The sequence below is a fragment of the Pogona vitticeps genome, chromosome 5, assembly GCF_051106095.1.
Source record: "Pogona vitticeps strain Pit_001003342236 chromosome 5, PviZW2.1, whole genome shotgun sequence".
NCBI classification, from domain to species: Eukaryota; Metazoa; Chordata; class Lepidosauria; order Squamata; family Agamidae; genus Pogona; species Pogona vitticeps.
The window spans coordinates 76,344,371-76,366,120 of record NC_135787.1 but is presented as its reverse complement, the minus strand read 5'-3'; the positions used below and the strand labels follow the sequence as shown (position 1 = coordinate 76,366,120).

At 40.0% G+C, this 21,750-nt stretch overlaps 1 protein-coding gene across 2 annotated transcripts in view; it reads left to right on the top strand.

Annotated features, from left to right (window-relative positions):
- The first annotated feature begins 4,598 nt into the window (after nt 1-4,598).
- NWD2 (NACHT and WD repeat domain containing 2) overlaps nt 4,599-21,750 on the top strand; it is an 86,608-nt gene continuing 69,456 nt past the window's right edge. For both annotated transcript variants that reach the window (XM_020786288.3, XM_020786287.3), the window contains exon 1: nt 4,599-6,099. In XM_020786288.3, the coding sequence (XP_020641947.3) occupies nt 5,949-6,099 (151 nt within the window). In that variant the 5' untranslated portion in view covers nt 4,599-5,948. The remainder of the gene's footprint in view (nt 6,100-21,750) is intronic.

Sequence of the window (21,750 nt, the reverse complement as noted above, 5' to 3'; positions counted from 1 at the left end):
GTAACGGTGACTGCAGGTCAAAAAGTCTGTAGGTCGAGGCTCCATTGACCTACAATGCATTGAAAACTGATTAATCCGTAACCAGCATTTTTGTTCCATGTTGGGGGGTTTTCTGGTCTGTAGGTCGATTCTCAGTCTGCAAGTCAAACCTAAATTTTGCAGCTAGAGAAGTCTGTAACTTGAAAAGTCTGTAAGTCGAGCCGTCTGTAAGTCGAGGGTCCACTGTATGGTAGAAAGGCTGGCACGCTACAGTTTGCAGCAAGGATGCAGAATGTTTTGTTGTCCTAATTTTGTTAAGACTACACCCGCCACCTCTGTCACCTTTGGTCGTGCTGCTCATTGGTGACAAGAGCTGTCTTCCAACATTATATGCAGTGTCCCATCATATGTTCCTAACCTCTGCGTTCCAGGTATAAAATCATTAAAATAAATAAAAAAGAAGGGGAACTGAACTGGATGCGGGGGGGGGGGAAGCATTTTCAAGTGCTTAAAATATTTAATACATTCCAAAAATTGGGTCTATCTCTCAGAGTTGCATACTCTTTGTTCAATCATAAGTAAACTTGAACCTGTAGCTACTTGGATTCCTTCTCCAAATAAAATTGCAACCCTTGTTATTGATCTACAGAGTCTCAGTCATGAGGTTCAAATTGCAGACAGATATCCTAGGGTCATATTTCAAAGGAAAATATTCAGGCAATGCTCAGAACTAAATTTTCATATTTCATCATCTTCCTTGACATTACAATTTGTTGTTGTTGTTGTTTAGTCATGTCCGACTCTTCGTGACCCCATGGACCAGAGCACACCAGGCTTTTCTGTCTTCCACTGCCTCTCGGAGTTGAGTTAAATTCATGTTGGTCACTTCTATGACACTGTCCAACCATCTCATCCTCTCTCGTTCCCTTCTCCTCCTGCCTTCACACTTTCCCAACATCAGCGTCTTTTCCAGGGAGTCTTCTCTTCATTACAATAACATTACAATAATAACATATATTTGAACTTTTCAGACACATTCAGTGATATAATTGACAGCTCAGATTTTTAGGCTGTATATTTAATAGAATTAGCATGGAATTAGCCAAACCATTCCTTAAATATCTCATTTACCTAGGAAGTCCTATTAAGGTCACTATAAGTTGGTTTCAATTTGATGGTACATATCATTTAAACCAGTTTCTGCTATGATTTTCCCAGATAACTGGTGGGTTTATAATTTATTATTTTTTATTAAATATTCTTAGCCCTTTCACATTAGTATATTTGGAACAGTTTAGACAGACATTTAGGAAATACCCAAAAATTAAAAATAGAATAAGCAAAATTAATCAGGCAGATATGGATTGTGCATAATACCCACACATTTTCTGGAATAATACATTAGTTAAACTTTTGCATAGAAATTGTCCAGCATACAATATCAGTATTATATTATATACTATAAATTATACTCTGGAGGTAAATATAGAGTGAAATACTGTAATAGATTTGTTGTTTGAGTGTCTGTAAGTCACAAATCTACCCAGAGAATATCTTATATATTTACATCACCAGTTCATAGAAATTTTGGCAAGTCCAGATCTTTGTATACATGGCTACGCAAACGTTTAAAGAACCTGCTAGCTGGCAGCACACTGACCAATTCTAGTCCACAGTGTATGCTTATATAGCGCCAATAGCTCTGCTGTAGTTACCACGGTGTAGTTTAAAAAAGCTTGCTCGTTTCAACTTTAAGGAAAACCAATCAGATATTTTTCAAATTCATTTATTATTTCAGTGTACAAAGAGCGTCTCTTCCTGTACCGTGTGTGTGTCTTCAGATTGATGATTTCATTTTGCTGCCAGGCTGATACATACTTATTTGTTCAGACATTTATTATTTTGCTTTGTTCAGAGTGCTCTGCTGCTTTTATGCTTTTTGTGTATGTTATACTGATTTATGGTTTTACTATATTATGGCATATTTTATGCATGTTGTATAACACTCTGATGTTTTAGAATGAACATTGGGTTAACATTCTTTAAATAAATACATAGATAGATCAATTGTGTTGTCACATAAATCATAAAAAACACTGCCAATCAACCTCATGAGAGGATTTTAAAATTCTTCAGTTGTCTGTTCAATGGCCTCATACCACTCAACTGCATGAACTCTATACTTGTGAAGCACTTACTGTTGGAAAATGCCAATTTTATTTTACAGGACCCGACTGCTGAAGAAAACATTGCATTATTTCAAATCTTTGGTGAATATCTAGAGAATAGGGTGGTGCTCAAGAATATAGATGTTTGATAACCATCCATTTTTTAGAAAAAAAAAGTAGCAATCAGCTTGAGTAGCATTCTCACATTGTTGTTGTTGTTGTTGTTTAGTCGTTTAGTCGTGTCCGACTCTTCGTGACCCCATAGACCAGAGCACGCCAGGCCGTCCTGTCTTCCACTGCCTCCCGGAGCTGGGCCAAATTCATGTTGGTCACTTCAATGACACTGTCCAACCATCTCATCCTCTGTCGTCCCCTTCTCCTCTTGCCCTCACACTTTCCTAACATTAGGGTCTTTTCCAGGGAGTCTTCTCTTCTCATGAGATGGCCAAAGTATTGGAGCCTCAGCTTCAGGATCTGTCCTTCCAGTGAGCACTCAGGCTTGATTTCCTTTAGAATGGATAAGTTTGTTCTCCTTGCAGTCCAGGGGACTCTCAAGAGTCTCCTCCAGCACCACATTACTCCATTTTAAATGTAAGGAACTTCCTAATGAACAGAGATTGCCTATATAAAATGGTAAACAAAAAAATGAAAATGGTAGACAAAAGTGAGTCAACTTTTAAGTCAATCTTACTGATTCAATGGGTTTCCTAAATTAGGATTTTATTTATTTATTTATTTATTTATTTATTTATTTATTTATTTATTTATTTATTTATTTATTCATTCATTCATTCATTCATTCATTCATTCATTCATTCATTCATTCATTCGTACTGCCCCATTAGCACAAGCACTACTCTAGGCGATGTAAAAATCCCACAAATCCCATATAGCATAACAATAGAAGTTGGATTCAGGATTCCCTGTCCAACCCAGTCATTTTTTTTAAGTCCACATATCTGCTGAGTTTAATGTGAAACACTACCAGAGATTTTCCCAGGATGGATCATGGCACAGGCATGGAATGTCAAGCGAACGTTCCTGCATTGAGCAAGCTGTTGATCCCTCTAACCCCATTATTTGGCCTGGGTTTGTTGCTACAGTGATCAGTGACACCTGACTTTATCTCCATAAACAGTTTCTCACTATGTGAAAAAGACTAGTCAATCTTTCCCACACTCAGATTCAAGTCTGAAGGAGGTTAAAATGAGTTGAGAAGGGGAAAAAATAGCTTTATACTGTACATTGCTAAACACATTTGTGAGTCAGGTAGCTGGCAGTGGAACCAGATGCTGGAAGTTCAAGTCCCCACTGTATATCCTGTTCCAGAAGGCTTTTAATTGAAATAACATCAACGGTGGGTCTTGATGATGGCAATTTTAATTGTATTTTAATTGTATTTTAATCATTTTATATTTTACTGTATTGAATTTTAATTGGTGTAAGCCACCCAGAGACCTTTAGGTAGAGTGGGCGGCATATTAAATAAATAAATAAATAAATAAATAAATAAATATCTCAGAAGAGACAGCCTGTGTGGCCTTGGGCAAGCTGTACAGTCCCAGGGTGCCACCAGAAGAAGGTAAATGTAAACCACTTCTGAATATTCTCTACCTAGAAAACCCTGCAAAGGGTTGCCATAAGTCAGAACTGACTTGATGGCACACAATATTAAGTATCTTTTAGGCAGTCTAGTAACCCTGTCAGGGCTGATCCAAGCCACTTTGCTGTTTGAGGCATAGAACAAGTTGCTCTTTCCCATTCCATGTACCAAAAAAAAAAAAAGCCAGCTGGGGTGACAGTTCAACCTTTTTCATCCACACTAGCGATGGGACCGCATCCTCCTCTGCACCTGAAGGCAGTAAGTTAGCTTAGGGTGCACAGAAGGATCTGCTTAGCACAGGCTTCTCTCCTCCGACTCTCTTTAGTGCCGCTTCCCAACATCTGCTGCCTAAGGTCTCTCTCCGCCTAGGTAGTGGTAGAGCTAGCCCTGATCCTGGACAAAACCAACCTTATTCATTTTTGCCAGGTGCGACTCAACTGTAGAAAGAGAGGTTAGTTTTGTCTAAAGAACATATTTTCACCTGGTTCCATCTCTAAAACTTAAAGGAAGGAAGCCCGGTTTGTTTTTAGGAGCGCTAAAAAAAAGCCACGGAAACCCTCTGATCTGCTGCCACGCTTTCTTTACCCTCGCTGCCCATGCCCGTCCGATCTGACGCCACCGATCCTTCACGCCGTTTCTCTCTGTCAGCCCTGCAGACGGCCAAGAGATCTGCCGCCTGCTGCTGAAGCAGCTGCATCGCCAGCGCCACCTTCGCCTGGTGGAGCCGCGCGCTCTCTTCTTCGTGGTCTAGCTTCCGACGGTCGGCGGCAGCAGCGGGCTGGACGGCCTCTCTTTCCCCCCCCCCGCCCCTGGCGGCACTGCATGGGTGTTCCTCCGCAGACTGACTTCTGCGAGTCTACGGGGGAGGGGGGGTGCGGGTAGAGGAATAACAATAAAGCCAGGAAGGTGATGGCGGCGGCGGCTGTCTGAGCCCGGCCAGACATCACAACCTTTCTGAATATTTCATTGGACCTGCCCGCCGGGATGCCCCGCCACTGACCGCTGCAAAGAAGCTCGCTCGCTTCCCCCCCCCCCCCAGATCATTGTGATCGCCGCTTCCTTCCTTCTCCTTTCATTGCTCAAACCGGGCATTATGCTTCACAATGAATAACCTTTCCGGGGTTGTTTTCCCCCCCTCCCTCTCGCTGTGTCTTCTCTGATTGCGCTCTTGAAAAATAGGAACCGGGTGTGGGGGGGGGGGTTGTCTTTGAACTCTTTCCCCCTTTCTTTTGGAGCGGCTTCGCGGCGCAGGGCTATAAAACGTCTCGGCTTTAGGGGCTCGCAGCACATACGCAACTACGAAGAGAAGGAAAGGAGTGACAGAAAACGGGCAGGAGCGCGGCGGGGAAACCTTTCAGTCCAAGTTGCTCGCAGGAATTGCGATTTTTCAGGTACGCCTCCGCTTTTGTAAAGGACTCGACTTAGCCTCGCTCATCTGGCTGGTCGGGGAGCCTTCCTCCACGGCTTGCTGAGGGCGATCAGAGCAGCGGCCACCCTGGATCGCCAAAAATCTCCCTCCCTGCATTTTCTGCCGTCTCCCTTTTCCCTTTCACTGCTGCCCGGAGGCACCGGGAAACTGAAGAGGAGTTGGGGAATTGCGAGCTTTCGGGGACTCTGAAGCGGCGGCGGCGGCGGCGGGGGCCGTTATCCCAGACTGAACATGCCAATGACAAGGAGGACATAGAAGAGGCGCCAGCCGCGGCATGGCCCTGGCATGGTAATGCCTCCCTGCGGTGCTCTCCTGGCCAGGCTACTCAGGCTCCCTCCAGCAACGAGACCTCTCGGCAAGCTTTCTCCGGGGCGCAAAGTTTCCCCTCTTTCCGCCTTTTTGCCAAGTCCCGAAAGAAAGAGGCATGCCCTCTGCCTCCCCTTCCTCTGAAATCTGCGGGGCCGCTTGAGAACCCTCCCGGGCGCTTGGGGAACCTCTCGCCGCCCCCCGGCCGCGGCTCGGAACCTCGGGGCGCTGGCGGGGGAAGCGGCAGCCGGCGGGGGACCCGCATGGCCGCAGCCGGAGGGCGCCGAGGGTGCTGAGCTGGGCGGGCTGGAGGAGAGCGCCCTCAGAAGCTCGGCGCGAAGAGGCTGCGGAGGGGCATTGCTTCGCCTTTCTGCTGAAGAACGGCTCCTAAAGAAGAGCAGGAGGAGGAGGAGGAGGAGGAGGGAGAAGCAGCAGCAGCAGCACCGAGGAGACAGACACAGCCATGTGGCCCGGTGGAGCGGCCGGGAAGCTGCCCGGCCCGCGGGACTCGGCGCTGCGGAGGGCCGCCTTCTCCGGCAACCTTTCGGCTCTGCCCTTGCACTTGGCGCCCAGCGGGAGGAACGTCCGGGTTTTCATTAGCGCTAACCCCGAAGGTAAGAAAGGGAGGGCGGGGGGGGGGGAGAGAGAGAGAGGGAGAGACGGCCTTCGGCGTCTTTCCTGCAGAGCTCCTAACTGGCCCCGCTGGAGAGGGCTGCCTCCCCGTTTCCCCTCAAAGCGGCCGCCGGGCGGGAGAGGGCTTCCGCAGCCCCAGCGCCCGCCGCGCGCGCCCGGGCCGAGAGGACTGGGCGCCGCCTGTGGTGGGTTCCCCTCGTTATTAGCAGACCGAGCCTTCCCGCGCCTTCGGTTTCTTTCCGAGGGGCTTCGTCACAGGAGAGACCGTATTTTGGTCTCCTGTGGGGCTTGGCTTGGTCGGCCCCGGAAAGCTGGCCTGTAGTTTCAAGTAAACTTCGTGCCACAGGTTGTCACTCTTAACGTGCAAAAATGGTTAGCGTTTAGATTTTAACAGCATATGGTTGACTGCCATGTGTACCAAGTTTTCGAGGTACCACAATAATTGAGGATGGTGTGACGCTTCTTCTCTTCAAGGAAAGACATCTCTTGCAGTTGGAACAATGGAGGAGTTCTGTGTATGTGTTATTGTAAAATGCCAAACAAACCCTAAATTAAGATATCATGCCAAAGTGTGGGTAGGCTGCATGCTAAGTTGGCAAAAGAAGGGGGAAAAAGAGAATGTGCAATCTTAAACAAATCCTATAGTGATCGCCTAGATTAACATATACTGATTTTTTAAAAGCTTTTTAAAAGCAAACATCAGGTTTTTAATTCAGAGTTACATTCCTTCTCTTTCATTTCAAAGGGAGGGCACTCCCTGTCACAGTCTTGGAGTAGTAAGGGGGAAGTAAGGGGAAGTGGCCCTCGGCTGCAAATGTACCAAATTTAAGGCATCTACCTCATCAAAGAGTATCTTTGCCATTGCCATTAGGGCACCTCAGTCCATAAGTGAGACAGTCATATCTGGAGCAGGGTACCATTCGGAACTTGTACAATATTTTCAAAAGCTTTAACTTACAGTTCCTACTTCATTATAAGTGTCACAGTAGAAAGTACACAGTTCTTATGGTTGAAAGTACACACTGAGAATCCAATAGTTTTCTATATTCCATTTTAAATTTATGGTATTTCTTTCAACAGTATTATTTTACAGCACTCTGCTTCCGTATGTAAAAAAGCAATTGCATGCATTTTAAAATGCTTTCCAAATTTCTCTGAAAGAAACCTGATCATTTATTTTTCTAATTATTTCTTACTGGTATAAAAAGCTGTCTCTGCTGCTTTCCACCCTCATTTTCCTTCATCCTTGGCTGATATTGCCACTCACTCTGGGTGCCGGTAGAAGGCATTCTCACTTTCTGGCTTTTTATTAACATGTTCTTTCTCCTACACTGAGATACAGTAGGAGTCAAAATTCAGAGTCCTCTAAGAAGTGTGAACCTGGAAGCTCCATGTAGTAAGTGATGGCCCAGGATGCACTGGCATGGCACCCACTACTATGCTGGAACAGTACTGAAGGATTACAGCCTTAATCAAGAAGACCCTTTGAGTAGTTAAGGAAGGCACAGTGGTCAAAGGTTGGAAGAAAGCCTCCCAGCTTCTACATACAGTATAGTCCTAATTTCTTTTTTCCCCTGTACTTCTTGTTCTCTCTATCCAGTTCAACTGCAGTATAGGGTTGTTGTTTAAGACATACATACCACTTTGGGCTTTGTGTCATTCTGCAGATAGAGTCACCCTTGACTATATACACAAGGAAAGAAGCAATCAAGACATGATCATTGGCACCACGTTCCAAGATTTTGTTACTTTCAAATAGACTAGCAAGTAGCAGCTGAAGCAGATGTAATTCACAGCTGTTACAGTATAAAAAAAGTTTAGCATGCAACAAACTTATTTTCTGTGGCTCAGCATCGGTAGAGATTTGAATTAAAAACTCGATGTTTGCTTTAAAAAAGCTTTAAAAATCAGTATATGTTAATAGAGGTGATCAGTATAGGATTGGTTTAAGGTTGCACATTCTATTTTTTTCCTTTTTTGCCAACTTAGCATACAGCCTACCCACACTTTGGCATCATATCTGAATTTAGGGTTTGTTTGGCATTTTACAATAACATTTTCTTCAAAACTTCTTTCTGAGCTTTATCTCTGTTCAACACTTCCTGCTAGGTACGGAGGTGTTTGTTATATAAAGTGGCTGACAGAAGGCTGTTGAAAATAGAGTGGGTAACTGCATAAGAAAAAGAGGGGAAACATAGAACATTTTAATTTGAAAACGTCCAAAATCTCAGTTGAGGATGTAGAACCCAATCTATGGAACTCTATATATGGATTTTCTAGATTAATGCAATGAATGAGAAATAATCAGTGGATATGTAGACATATCATAAGGAAAAGTGGTATCTCCCTCATTTGTTTTTGGAAGGGGAAAGGCCAGACTTTTGCATGACTGTTTGGTCCATCTACCTTCAAGAAAAAAACTGTTTTACTAAAGTCTGCCTTTTTTCTCTCTCAGAAGGATGTTAACAGAATGATAATTAGAAATTATTGGAAGTATTAATTGTTCAAAAGTTCTTTCTTCAGAAGTTAAGAATGTAGATTTCATATCATGGATAGAATATAGGCACTAGTTAGCAAGTGTACTATGTCTCAATAACTATGGAAACAGTGGTCAAAATCCTGTTGCTTAGTGTAGCAAATTGCACTAGAGTAGGTCCATTGAATCAACAGCGATTTGGTAAGTTACTTCCTCTATTACGTTCCACTGATTCAGATGGGCCTACTCTTCCTGTGACTCACACAGTTGGGTGCATGTCCAGAAACACAACGATCACCTTGTTAATGGTGACGGTTTGCCACCAACATTTCTACACATTCCTTCTACACATCAACAATAGGATTCTGGATATTGAAGGATTGGCTATAAAAAAAAAGTCAATTGTTGTTAGAAGGAAAAATTATGGTAAATCCATTCTTAGTTCCAATCAGAATAGACCCATCAAAATCAGCATAACTTAGCATAATGTGTGAACCCATCAAGTTCCATTTAGTTGGGACAAGCATTGGATTTAATCCATTATCTTTAACATTTTTGCTTTCACTCCATTCTGTGGCAACACACCCAAATTATTTCTTTAAAAAAACGTTCTGAATTCAAGCCTCACCTGTTACAATTGTTCCTTGACTTGTATAGTGCCCTTCAGTTTGTATCCACACCTAAACTGAATTGTCCTTGCATCATCAGTCTGATTTCCTTCTTCTTGTTGTTGTTTTGGATAGATGGGGTTAGTGCTTTCTTGTATATTTTGAACAAGAGTATAAGAAAGAGGAATATAAAATGTAGGGAAGGGCAGAATTTCTTTAATTGTAGAAATGCATGGACAGATGAATAAATAAATGTACCTGTGTTACCAGTTGGAGTTACTATGGATATCTCTTTGATTTATTGGTTATCACCTTAACTAACTGCCAGTTGATGGTAAACATCCTTAGAAGTAAACAGTTGAAGATGTATAAATTTTTTACTATACTTATGTCAGTCAATACATTTCAGCCAAACTCCCAAAGTCACTAACAATAAAACCAAAAATAATTTGCAAAACAATTTTAGTTCAGAAAGTAAATCTACTACATTAAAATTCTAACTAATAATGAGAATGTGCAAAATGTCTGTTTGTAGTAGTTAATCAATTATCATATAAATAGGGGTCTCTTCAGATGCGATATATTTCCTACTTAGGTCATTTTATGTACAGTACACACATCTTTTTTGTTACACATAGTATCATCAAATTATGTGCATAGGTAATTGTTTTGCATGATGATATAAATATGGCTTGGATGTGATTTTTTTAAAAAATATAAAGATTGTAGCCCTGTATGGAATTAATTAATTAATGGACCTGCCTCTGACAGAATGCCAAATCATCCAAGATCTTGTACAAGAGGTTAGAATTTTCCACCTCCTGTTCTTCATAAGCCCCAGTTTATTATTATATTCAAAAAGGACAAGCCAGTTTATTGAAGAAAACCAGTATCAAACTGGTTTGAGATCCTGCCCTGTTAATAAACTATTATGTAAAGTTAGTTTGCCCTTTTCAGGCCTAACAGTAAAGAGCAGCTGGTGATTGGGTACTTCCATTCTTACCCACATAACTATGGGGAGCAGGCAAACAGAAGACTTGTGATCGTTTGTTCACATAACATCAGAACTGGCCTCTGAGTTTGACATCTACTTATTAATGACTGTTGTTTGACAGGGGCTCTCCAAGTCCACAGGAGGACATATTTCCCACCTCTGCTTCTTGTAATCTTCTAATTGGAAATACAGTACCAAGGTTTGACCTTGGGGTCTTCTGCATGCAGAGCATGTTGCTGTGGGTCCTGTGTAAGTTTGGGTCCTATGTAATTAGGATTATAACCTATGCTCATATGAACGTTTTCCAAATAAACACATGATACTTTACAGTGGTAGTTCTCTAATCAACTATGCAGCAGCCTTTCTCTAAATCATCCTTTACTGAAGAGAAAAAAATCTCATTAGTTACATCGATCAGTGAAATTACCTAAAACGATAAAACATTCAGTCTTCATTAGCAGTGATCATAAGACTGTTTTCTGTGAAGCTTGTCCTTTACAGATTTCCTTGGTGGTAAGTCATGATTAGGCTGTAAATGGAGTTAATGTCCAAGTTTCCCCACCATTCCTTGCCAAGTGACTTAAAATCAGTTTCCAGTCAGTTTTGCTGGAATATCATCAATATTTGGTGTGCCGAGTGCTAAGAAGGTTAATTGTAAAAGATACACTTTTTAAATGTTTCTGCAGGAGCTTGTGGGAAATTTTTATTGGCCATAAACTAATTAAACTAGTTAAACTTCTGTGTCTTTATTGATAACATTTCCAAAGGAAGTTAAGGTGCATTTGTAGATTGATATGCTAGGTTGCCAATGTGATTATAATTTCATATTCACTGTGGTCCCATTTTAGTACATATTTGCTTATTTCTGTCATTTATAAACTGCCCCATTAGGGTGGTGTACATATAAAAACCATGTAGTAACATGAGCAAACAAAATATAAAAGCAAACAACATCAACTAGAATAAACTGGCATGAAGACATGGTGCTGCAGCATTTCACAAGAGTAAAAAGATAAGCCACTCGTTGGCCATGTTAATTTGCTGGACATTCCAATTAAAAATTTTCAGCAGAAAAATTATTGTAAACATTTTAGTAGTGAGTACTTTCCATCTCAGTTGAGCTAAATCAGTCACAACTAAATCCTACTGAAAATGATGAGAGAATTTAAACTGAAGATTATGTAATTGGAAATGAATCCCATTTAGTCAGCCTTACTTCCAAGTAAACCTCCATAGGATTAGACTGAATGTCATAACTAACTTCTTTCTATCTGTCTGACTCATTTCACTGTGTTCAGTGAGATTTAGTAACCCCAGGTAATTATGCACAGGATTGCAGCCTTGTTCGTGATTACTGATTTTAGCTTGACTAGAACCAGAGTGCTTGATACAGGATTGGACAGGAGCAGATACCCAGCCCTTCTTTTAGCAACCCCTCTGCACCTAACAATTTTATGCATAGGTTTGGGGAACCCTGTGCTAGACAGGGGAATGCCCAGAAAATGAGTGGAAGTAGCCTCTGAGAGCAAAGCACTTTTTACCAGGATGTTTGCACATGACTGTCACTACAAAAGAATCAAAAGAATCCTCTATCTGTATAATGCTTCCTTAGGGAGTAAGGTCATCCTTCTTCCAGAGTTTTTCAGGCTGGTTTTAAATTGTTGTTTTTGTATGTGTTCTACAGAGAATAATAGGCAGCTGAAAATTATTTTAAAAGCTGTTTGCCAAAGCAACAATAAATTACTTGATTGGAATTACTTGACAGCTCAAGTGTTCGATAGAATGGGGTTTTTTTTACCTGAGTTATTTTCCTTTTAGGTACCAACTTTATTGACATTTACAATTAGACCATACATTCAGAAGTGCTCTAGGTAATTATCATGACTTTGTAGTCCTCACATTTAAGAGAACATTCTTGAAATAAAGAATCAACACTAATTTTAAGTAGAGTTACATTACTTAATAGAAACAACTGAAACTCCTTTCATAACTCATATAACTTGTTGATCTGTGCCTAGTCCTGTGTTGTGTGTGCTGTATAATGGGCACATGTCTTTCCCACATATGCTGCCTGATTTTTTTTCTTTTTCCAGAAGACACTGCAGGTTAAATCTGGAGAATTCTTTACACAAAGCACATGTTCAGCCATAGAGCTATGGCTTCTCCGATAATTTTCATAAGGGAAGCAAGAGAGAAAAAAAGAAAACTTGTAATACAACTTTTGAAAAAGGCACTTGTTACATTATTCATTGTTCCAAATGATGATGTTCAGGTCATTATTGGTAACCTTTCAAGGTCTATAGTTGCTACACATTAAGTTGGGTATCATTTGGCACTAATAAGTCCCATTCTGTACAATTATCTGATTAATACATTAATACAACAGAAGACTAAACTTATTAGTTTCAACCAAAATTCAAGCTGGTGAAGATGTATCCAGCTTTCCCACAAAGCTAGCAGTGCTCAGGAAAGCACTGTTGAAGGAATTTCAAGGAGCATTCCAGAGCTTGGCATTCTAGCTCTAGGGCTTTCCCAGACATTATAACAATAGTACCTCCCATAGACTTGCTGGAGCCGGAGCTCTGTTACCTTTGCAGATGATACATACATGTCTGCTGCAGCTTGGATTTTGGTTGAAGAAAGAAGGAACAAGGTGAGTGTTCAGAGTGGAGTCATTGTCGCCTCCATCAAGTTCAGAGTAACATGCAGGATTAGCATTCTTAGTAATTTTTCTACTTTCTTGACTAGTGAGGCCATGCATCCATGCTAAAGATTTCTTAGAACTGGAGAGCTGGAAAGGACCCTATGGATCATTGAGTCCAGCCCTTGTCAAGGTCCCTGTTGTGGGCACAACGAAAACAAGTCCTTGATGTACCACTCAAAAAAGGAATATCACTTTGTAACCATCACTGTCAAAATGAATTCATTACAAATGGCGCTAATTGCCATCAAGTCACATCTGACCTATAGCAGTCCTGTGAATGAGTGACCTCTGAAATGTCTTGCTATGTATAGCTCTGCTCACTTCTTGCAAACGCAAGCCTGTGGCTTTCTTTATTGAGTTGATCCACTGTATATTTAGTCCTCTTTTCTATTGCCTTCATCTTTTCCTGGCATTGTTGTCATTTCCAGTGAGTATTCCCTTATCATGATGTTCCCAAAGTACAACAGCATCAAAAGCATTGTTTTGTTTTTTTTGCTTCGAAAGAATGAGCAGGCTTGATTTGATCAGGGACCCTTTTGGTTGTGGCGATCCATAATGTCCCTAAAACTCTCCTCCAGTACCATATTTAGAATTAACTGTTGTATTTTTCCTGTTGGTTTTCTTTACTGTCCAGCTTTCATATCTGTAGCATTGATTATTTTGTCCGTAATGTGCAGTGACAAATCTTTACACTGCCCTTCCATATCTGAGTCTTCTTCTGAGAAGATTTCTTGGCTGAAGTCTCCATTTGGATTGATGATTCAACCAATGTGTACAAAATATTTTAACAATTTCAATATATTTGTTGTCAACATTAAAGTTGTGCAGTTGTTTCATATTCATGATTTTTGTCTTAATGTTCACTTGTGGTCCCACTCTCACACTTCCTTTTTTCACTGTCATCAGGAGTCACTTCAGGTTATTGCTGCTTTCTCCCAGGAATATGGTGCCATCTGCATATCTGAAATTATCAATCAGTAATCCTTCATCTGTGTAATACAGCTTCTTGTATGATATATTTTACATTAAACAGACAAGAAAATAAAATACAATCTTGTCTAGCACATTTGCCTAAGGGAAACCATTATGTTTCTCCATATTCTGGCCTAACACTAGTTTATTGTCCACCCAGGTTTTCTTGGACTGCAACTCTCAGAAACTTTCACCACTATCTGTGCTGGCTGGAGTTTCTGGGAGTTGAAATCCAAGAACACTTGGGTTACCCAAGGCTGGGAACCACTAATCTGTGTAGTCAAAAGCTTTGCTGTAGTCTACAAAGGGTAGATTGTTTTCCTGTGAAATATCTTGGTACCCCGATAGACATAATGTTTTTGCAATATGACCCCTAGTGGTTTTTCATTTTCTGAATCCAGAGTAAACATTGGATTTTTTTGTTCCGTATAGTGTAAGAGTCTTCATTGCAAAACCTTGAGCATCATTCTGCTGGTTTGCAAAATTAATGTAGCGGTCCTATAGTTACTGCAATCATTGGTATCTTGTTTCTTGGGAATTAGAAAGTATATTGAATGTTTCCAGTCTGTGGGCCATTGTTTTGTTTTCTGTATTTATTGACATATTGTTGCTAGGATTTTGATAGAGGCTATCTAGTTTTGATGCAAGACTTTCATGACAAATTGCTGCACTCAACAATACTATCACAATTTTTATGTCCTTAAATTTATTATAAATGCTAAATGTAATTTAGTCTGTAAACATAAAAGAGTCTGTTATGGTTGGACCCAGTTTCTTTGATAGACTGATTGGTGGGATGTGAGATATGAAAGGTTGAATATCATTGTTATAATTAATAAGTAATAAGGTTTTCCAGAACTCAATAATATCTGTATTAGAGCAAGTAAAATCAGTAAGATTTAATTTAACTATGGCTAAATTGCATTTTTATCTCTTTATTGATAGCATTTATACCCAAACTCAAAAACTGAGGCAAAAGAAGAGGGGTATAGGGAGGGAAAAGAAAACTTGGTACATGTACTTAATGCCATATTTAATGTATATAATTGCACTGCTTTCAGTGGTTCTACTCTAGATATATCTATGTCAGTGAGTAAGCTGTTGTTGACTTTAATGAGAAATTATTTATTCTTTTCACATTGTTATACCGTTACGTGCCATCAAGTCACATCCAACACAAAGCAATCTTCAGAGTTTTCAAGGTATGTGAGATGCTTAACAAGTGGTTTTTACTTGTGCCAGAACACCCCACCAATGAATATCCATGAAGAATCAGGGATTTGAACTTAGGTCTGCTATGTCCCATTCTGGCACTCTATCCACTACACCTACTGGCTCTCTTTTTAACATTAGATGCATAAAATGATTTTGTCTTATCAAGGTGTAATAACCATCATTTACTGCTAACAGGAGTAGGATTTATGTACGCACAAAGGGACATACACACAGAGAGAGATGTAGGAACTGTTTTTCAGTCCTGTCTAGGATGCTGTGTCTGAATATTTGTATGACTCACTCCAGCAAAAGTGTTGGTCTTGCTCTGATCCAGTATAGCACTGAAGATACTGTGTATCTAATATAAATGAGACCAGGGCTGGAGTTAGTATGTTAAAGCACCAGGGAAGTGGTAAACCATAACAAGAAGAACATAACAGTTGTACATTATTAGTTTTATCTTGAACTAGGCGTTGGTTTAGTATTTTAAACCGAATAAGCATTGAGACTTCCTCATCTTCCTTTTCCTTTAAATAGTGCAAATAATGGTAAAATATTTACTAGAAAGTTTTAATGAAGATGCAGGTAATACTAAGAAACAGTGCTTGGATTATATAGTTAGGGGCAAAATGATTCATTTGGTATTTCTGAAACACAAAAGTCTGTGTTTCGATGCATAATTGGACGGAACACAATATTGCCCATGAGTAATTAGAAGCAAGCATTAAACATGCGCTTCATGAATACAAACATGCAAATTCCTTTTTCTTTAGGCAAAAAGAAAAATGCTAGAGAGACAGACCATTTCAAACAAAAGATCAATAATTTATCTCCAGCTTCAACACTCAATTCACGTAAAAAATTTACCGTATATGCCATCTTTCTTCTTCGTTTATACAGCTACGTATGCTTTCTTTTCCTTCATTCACAACTTTGCACAGAGTTTTGTTCTCTTAAAATGAAAAGAAGCTGTTGCTTGTATGACTTACATCAACACTTGAACCTTGAAGTGAAAGCGATTCTGATTCGGCCCCTCATTTTAATTTTGCTCTACTTAACTTAGCTTCACAGAAGCAAATAACAAAGGGTCACCAAGCTGAGGATGTTGGTCAGGAGGACATAAAGTTGCCACCTCTTAGAACATATGGCTTTAAATCTCCCACTGCAGAGGGGAAAAAAAAAAACAATGATCTGAAGAAACCTATTTGCTTCCTTCCTGGCAGTGCAAATCTAAGACACTTTGCTGTCGGAAGTAGAGCCTCCCCAGACCTATTCCAATACCAATACCTGTCTTCTGGCCCTTATAGCTCATTCGGTGTCACCTGAAGTTGGCTTCCTCATCCAAGTCTTCAAGGAGAGTGGGAAGCTTTTTTTTTTTTTTTGAAAAAAAAGTGTTATTTGTTCTTTTCTTATGACTTGCAATGAAATTGTTCCACCAGCTTTCATGGGTGGAAGACAGGCACAAATACATGTACAGTAGAGGTAAACATAGATTGTAAGACAAGGATATTACGTTTGAAGTAGTTATAGTGCCAGAAATATGGTTCTTCAGTTCTTTTAAAGGTGATCCAAACTCACTGCTCAAAAAAAAGAAATAAAGGAAAGGAAGAGGATTTTCCTCTCTCCATAACACAATCTCTTACCTATCAAGCTCGAAAAGGAACAAATTTTAAAAGATTGGCAAACTTTTTTCTATGAAAATTTTGTTGGAGTTAATGCAACCTCACATGCTGCCTTTAGCAGGTATGTCTGGGAGAGACCTTTCTGGGCTGGAGTGTCTTGTCAGTTACTAAGAGCACTAACCAATAGTTCCCCCCATGCCTCTGATTCAAAGAGAGCTGTGCCTTTCTGTTAAGAGCTTCCCCTTCCCCTCTCTTTTGTCTGCTGGAAGCAGTCATGTTGAGGGCTGTTGTTGAGGGCAGCCATGTTTGTCAGCTTTGACATGTTCAACTATAAGTAAAGAAAAATATTTTATTCTTTCTACTGTTAATGTCTCAGAATGACTTATTGGGACTGTAAGTGCCAGTTGATGAGCAAAAGGATGAACTAAAATAGGGAACTTAAAACTATTCTGCTCTGTGAGTCCCTGCCACTCTGCTCCACCGCCAAAGGGATTTAACCAAAATTCAAAACTCTGCAACAGATTTCACCAATACAAAAGTTATGGGGTGTTGTGCTGCAATGTCCATAGCCATATTTGATACTAAAAATGAGCAGAGTTTTGCAGCATGGTATAAACTAATCTCCCCTCTCTGTGCCCTGCATAAAACAAGAATGAGAACATCTTGCCAGTTGCAAGCTCTTGACAGAAAATGTGCATATTCCAGAAACTGTTCTTTTTCATTTCTGTGAGAACCATTGCTGCAACTTTGGCCAGTACGCAACTCTGTGTAGGAATAATTACGGCACACCTGATGAAGCAACTATGCACAATGAAAGATGCCTTCTAGGCCCCTCCCCTTTGTTTGTTTGTTTAAGGAGAGAAATCCAGAACGGCAGAAGTGCCAGCAGCAAATATATACTTTTGTCCCCACTTATTTCACTCTTCAGCAGTAAACCTCAAATTGGCTACATATTTGCAAATCCAAAGATATCTTATAGGCAACAAAACCCATTGAACAAAGTGGACTTTCTTCCATGTAAGCACTCAGGGTTGGAGTGCATCAGATATTTTCTCTTTGTTCACTATATTTAAAGCTAGCATAAGCATATTAGGCATTTTTATCCTTTTTTCATTTCTGTTGGTGCATAACTGAGCAAACAGTTATAGTACTGTATGTTTTTTCTATTGTTTTTAAACCCTCCAATGTGGAAAAACATGTGGATTTTGCACTTTTATCTGGTAAGTCCCATTGCCCTAAAAAAAGGCACATCAAAATATACTAGAGGTAATGCACTAACGTAATTAAGATACTGTATTGTATGACCTAATTAACCAGATAGCATGGACATTTGCTTTCTACTTCGTTCAGAAATTTTGTTGTACTCAGTAGCTGGGATAGTCTGGTCATTTGCAGTGCAATCCTGTACATATCTGCTGAAAATTAGATGTCAGTGAATTTGATACGACATAGTCCCAGACATGTATTATAGACTTATGTGATCTTGACTAGTGTCCTTTTACGTATCTAGATAACCGAACAGAAAGCAATTAATTGTATAGTAGATGCCTCGTCAGCTCTATAGTGAAAAAGGCACAAAAACTTTGTAGCCAGAAATTTGTGATTTTACATTCTAGATATGCTAAGGACTCTAATACTGTAGTTTCAAAATTCCTCAAAACCTAATTATTTTAAGTATTAAAACAACATTTTTTGAATGCATGACTGAATAGGAGATACGTACATAAATTGGAAAGGAAAATAATGATTTAAATGAATCTGTCTTTTAGTATAAACAAAAGCTATAGCTTAGGTTTGAAGTTGGGCATGGTTTACCCAACATGTCTTCTCCTTTCTGATTCTTTGTGTGCTTTAAAATCCCCTCTCCCCCCACCCCACCCCGCCATGATAAAATAGAATTTAACTGACATATGACAGAGAGAACAGATGTGTTATTTCCCATTTCTGTGGGGAGAACACTGCACTTCTTTTTATTAAGCCAGTCTTAATGGGTCTGGTTGCAATCCTGTACACACTTACCAGAAATAACTCTCATTATAGGACTTAACAGTGAGTAGATGTATGTGGAGTCACCTGACCTGAATTGCTGTTGGGTTGGAGAGAAGAAACAGCTGTTTCCATTAGGAAGATGTTAACAGGGATGGTTACTTACGTCAACATTTTCAACCACATTTACTTTCTTACCATGAGAAGCAGAATGTTTTGTATGCTGTGGTTTCTTAGATCCACCTATTTAACGTTGCTATCAAATATTGATTCTGAGTGCAGATTTCTGCACTCCCACATAATGTATGATGGAAAATACAAGCTCTGACAGATGAATTGCTTCTAGATCCTTTTGGCTTTCTCCCTGGAGTTCTGATAAATTAAAGAATATTCTCTGTATGATGTTGAAGTATAAAAACTAGCAGCAGCATATGAGATTACGACAGAAGACACCATCAGGTTTTAAGCTAAGGAGGCATTGATTTTGCACCCATGCATCATTGTATCGGCAAAAAAGCCCATTTTTTTTACATGGGACAGTGTAAGTCATGGAGTGCAAAGGGAGAGTAGGCAACCTCTCCTGGCAGCTCATAATCAATAGCCAAGTTCCCTCTCTTTTCACAGTCTACAAGAGAGCTTCCATTCTGCTGAACATCTGGCCCACTTTTAGCCCGTTAATGAAGCATTTTGGGACCTGTGTATCCCAAAACATTCATTTGTACAAGCACAGAGGATCTAAATCTTCAAAACTCTGCCATTGTTGCAAATAATAGCTACAGTACTGAGACACAAGTCACATCTATAAGGCCAACAAAACACAGCAGAGAAGAAGCAACTTTTATTTATAGCCTTACTGAAGCCAAACAATTATAAACTAAAATGCTACAAATATTTTATGTTCAGATGCAACAGAGAAAAGTAATAACAATAATTATTAACTGTCTTCTTTGCTGCATTGATTCTTCAAGTAACTATATAATAATAGCATGTATACTGTATGAAGACACTTAGGTTAATAATATATATATTATATTATATATATGGGGGGGCAGTAACTTTTATTAAAGGGACGTGGTGGCACTGTGGGTTAAACCGCAGAAGCCTCTGTGCTGCAAGGTCGGAAAACCAGCAGTTGTAAGATCGAATCCATGCAACGGAGTGAGCTCCCGTCGCTTGTCCCAGCTCCTGCCAACCTAGGAGTTTGAAAGCATGTAAAAATGCAAGTAGATAAATAGGTACCACCACTGTGGGAAGGTAACATTCCATGTCTAGTCGCGCTGACCACATGACCACGGAAAGTGTCTATGGACAAACGTTGGCTCTATGGTTTGGAAATGGGGATGAACACCGCCCCCTAGAGTTGGACACAACTAGACTAAATGTCAAGGGAACCTTTAACTTTACTAACTTTTATTAATACTTTCAAGCTATTTTAATGAGACCTTTCATGAATGACATTGGTTTATAGCAGAGTTGGTGTTACAGCATGCATTTGCACAGAAAAGAAATACATTTTTCAGGCTTGTGCTTTGACAGATTAGGAAGCTAGTGGAGGAGTATCAGTCCCTTATAAGTCCTGTAGAGAAGGCCAGTCTTTGGCCATTGGTTGAACAAGAAATATTAGATATTTAATAAACATTTGTTGCAGTGCAGACCTGTTTTCTCTGGGATCAAAAATGTTAGAACTGTGTGACCTCTGCATAGGGAGGAAATGCAGAACTATTTTTTGTCCCCCTCTGGTATTAACACTCGAGTTCCTTTTTTAAAAAAAAAGGAGTGGTAAAAGCCACCTTAGATGCTTTCTGTAGAGTTTTGTGAACTTCATGAACTGAATCAACTTTTACCTTCTGCAGCAGAAACAGATGTATATATTACTGGTAATGAACATGATGTTCTTCCGGCCATGAAAGATTTAGCAAGGACAACATAGTCAGCATACAGAACAGGTGTAACAACTCTGCTGACTGCTTCTGTATCCACAGAGAAGTCAGACTCTTTATATTTGAAGTATTTGATTATATGAGCCATGCCCTCTCAGTTGTAAGAGTTCAGAGACTCAGACCATTACGTCCATGTCTTCCTTTTGTACAGGAGAGAAGCTGCAACCTAGGCATAGTTACTTGGAAGTATTTTTCCAATGAAACAATTACCATTATACTGAATATTCTGGAGCTGTGGTTCCCAGCTTTGGGCCTCTGGATGTTCAGCTATAACTTCCAGAATCTCTGGCCACTGGACATTCTAGATGAGTCCTCTGGGAATTGAAGTCCAAAGAACATTTGTGATCTGTGCCTGGGAAATAGGTATTCTAGAGTTCTTGGACTATTTTGTTATATTTCTCTCCTCAAATCTGCAATGCTTTATTATTATAGGACTTAAGATTAAGACATGTCGGGTGTACTTGTCCAGATGTCCACATTCAGAATGAAGATGGTAAGGGAAGATGGTAATGTCTTGGTTCGGTTCCTCTTTCATACCTGTAGATCCCTCTGACCACAAGGAACTAGTTGCAATTATATCGTACTATAAGAGAAACTACTTACCATTTATCTTCAGTAGCTTTCAACAAAGCTACCTTTTAACAATTGTTTCTCACTTAGGTTTTTAATTTTAATGATGCAATATAATGTGGACTAGCATTTTTCTCTCATATTGATAGTGGAAGATGTTAAGTTGTCAGCTTCCGAACTAAGCTAAGCTTGTAGCACACTTCTGAAAAGGCCAAGCAGCAATGGTCTTGGTTGTCATTTACTTCCTGTGTGAAAATACAGGAAAAGTACATGCAAGGAAAAGTACATGCAGCAAGTTGTATCCTGTACAGATACAGGAAAAGTACATGCAAGGAAGTTGGCTATGTACTCCTATGTAAATGTATTCCTGTAGTACCAAACTTTTAAATTTGAAAGTGTTCAGAGTCCAGAAGTGTACTTTACTGGATTCTGTTGCTTGCTTGTGACAGCAGCATTGGGACTTCATCCCCTTCCCCTCACCACCGTCCCAGAGTGCCAAAAATCATAAGGAGGCACTGCTCCTTTCCAGTTCCACTAGCACAAGT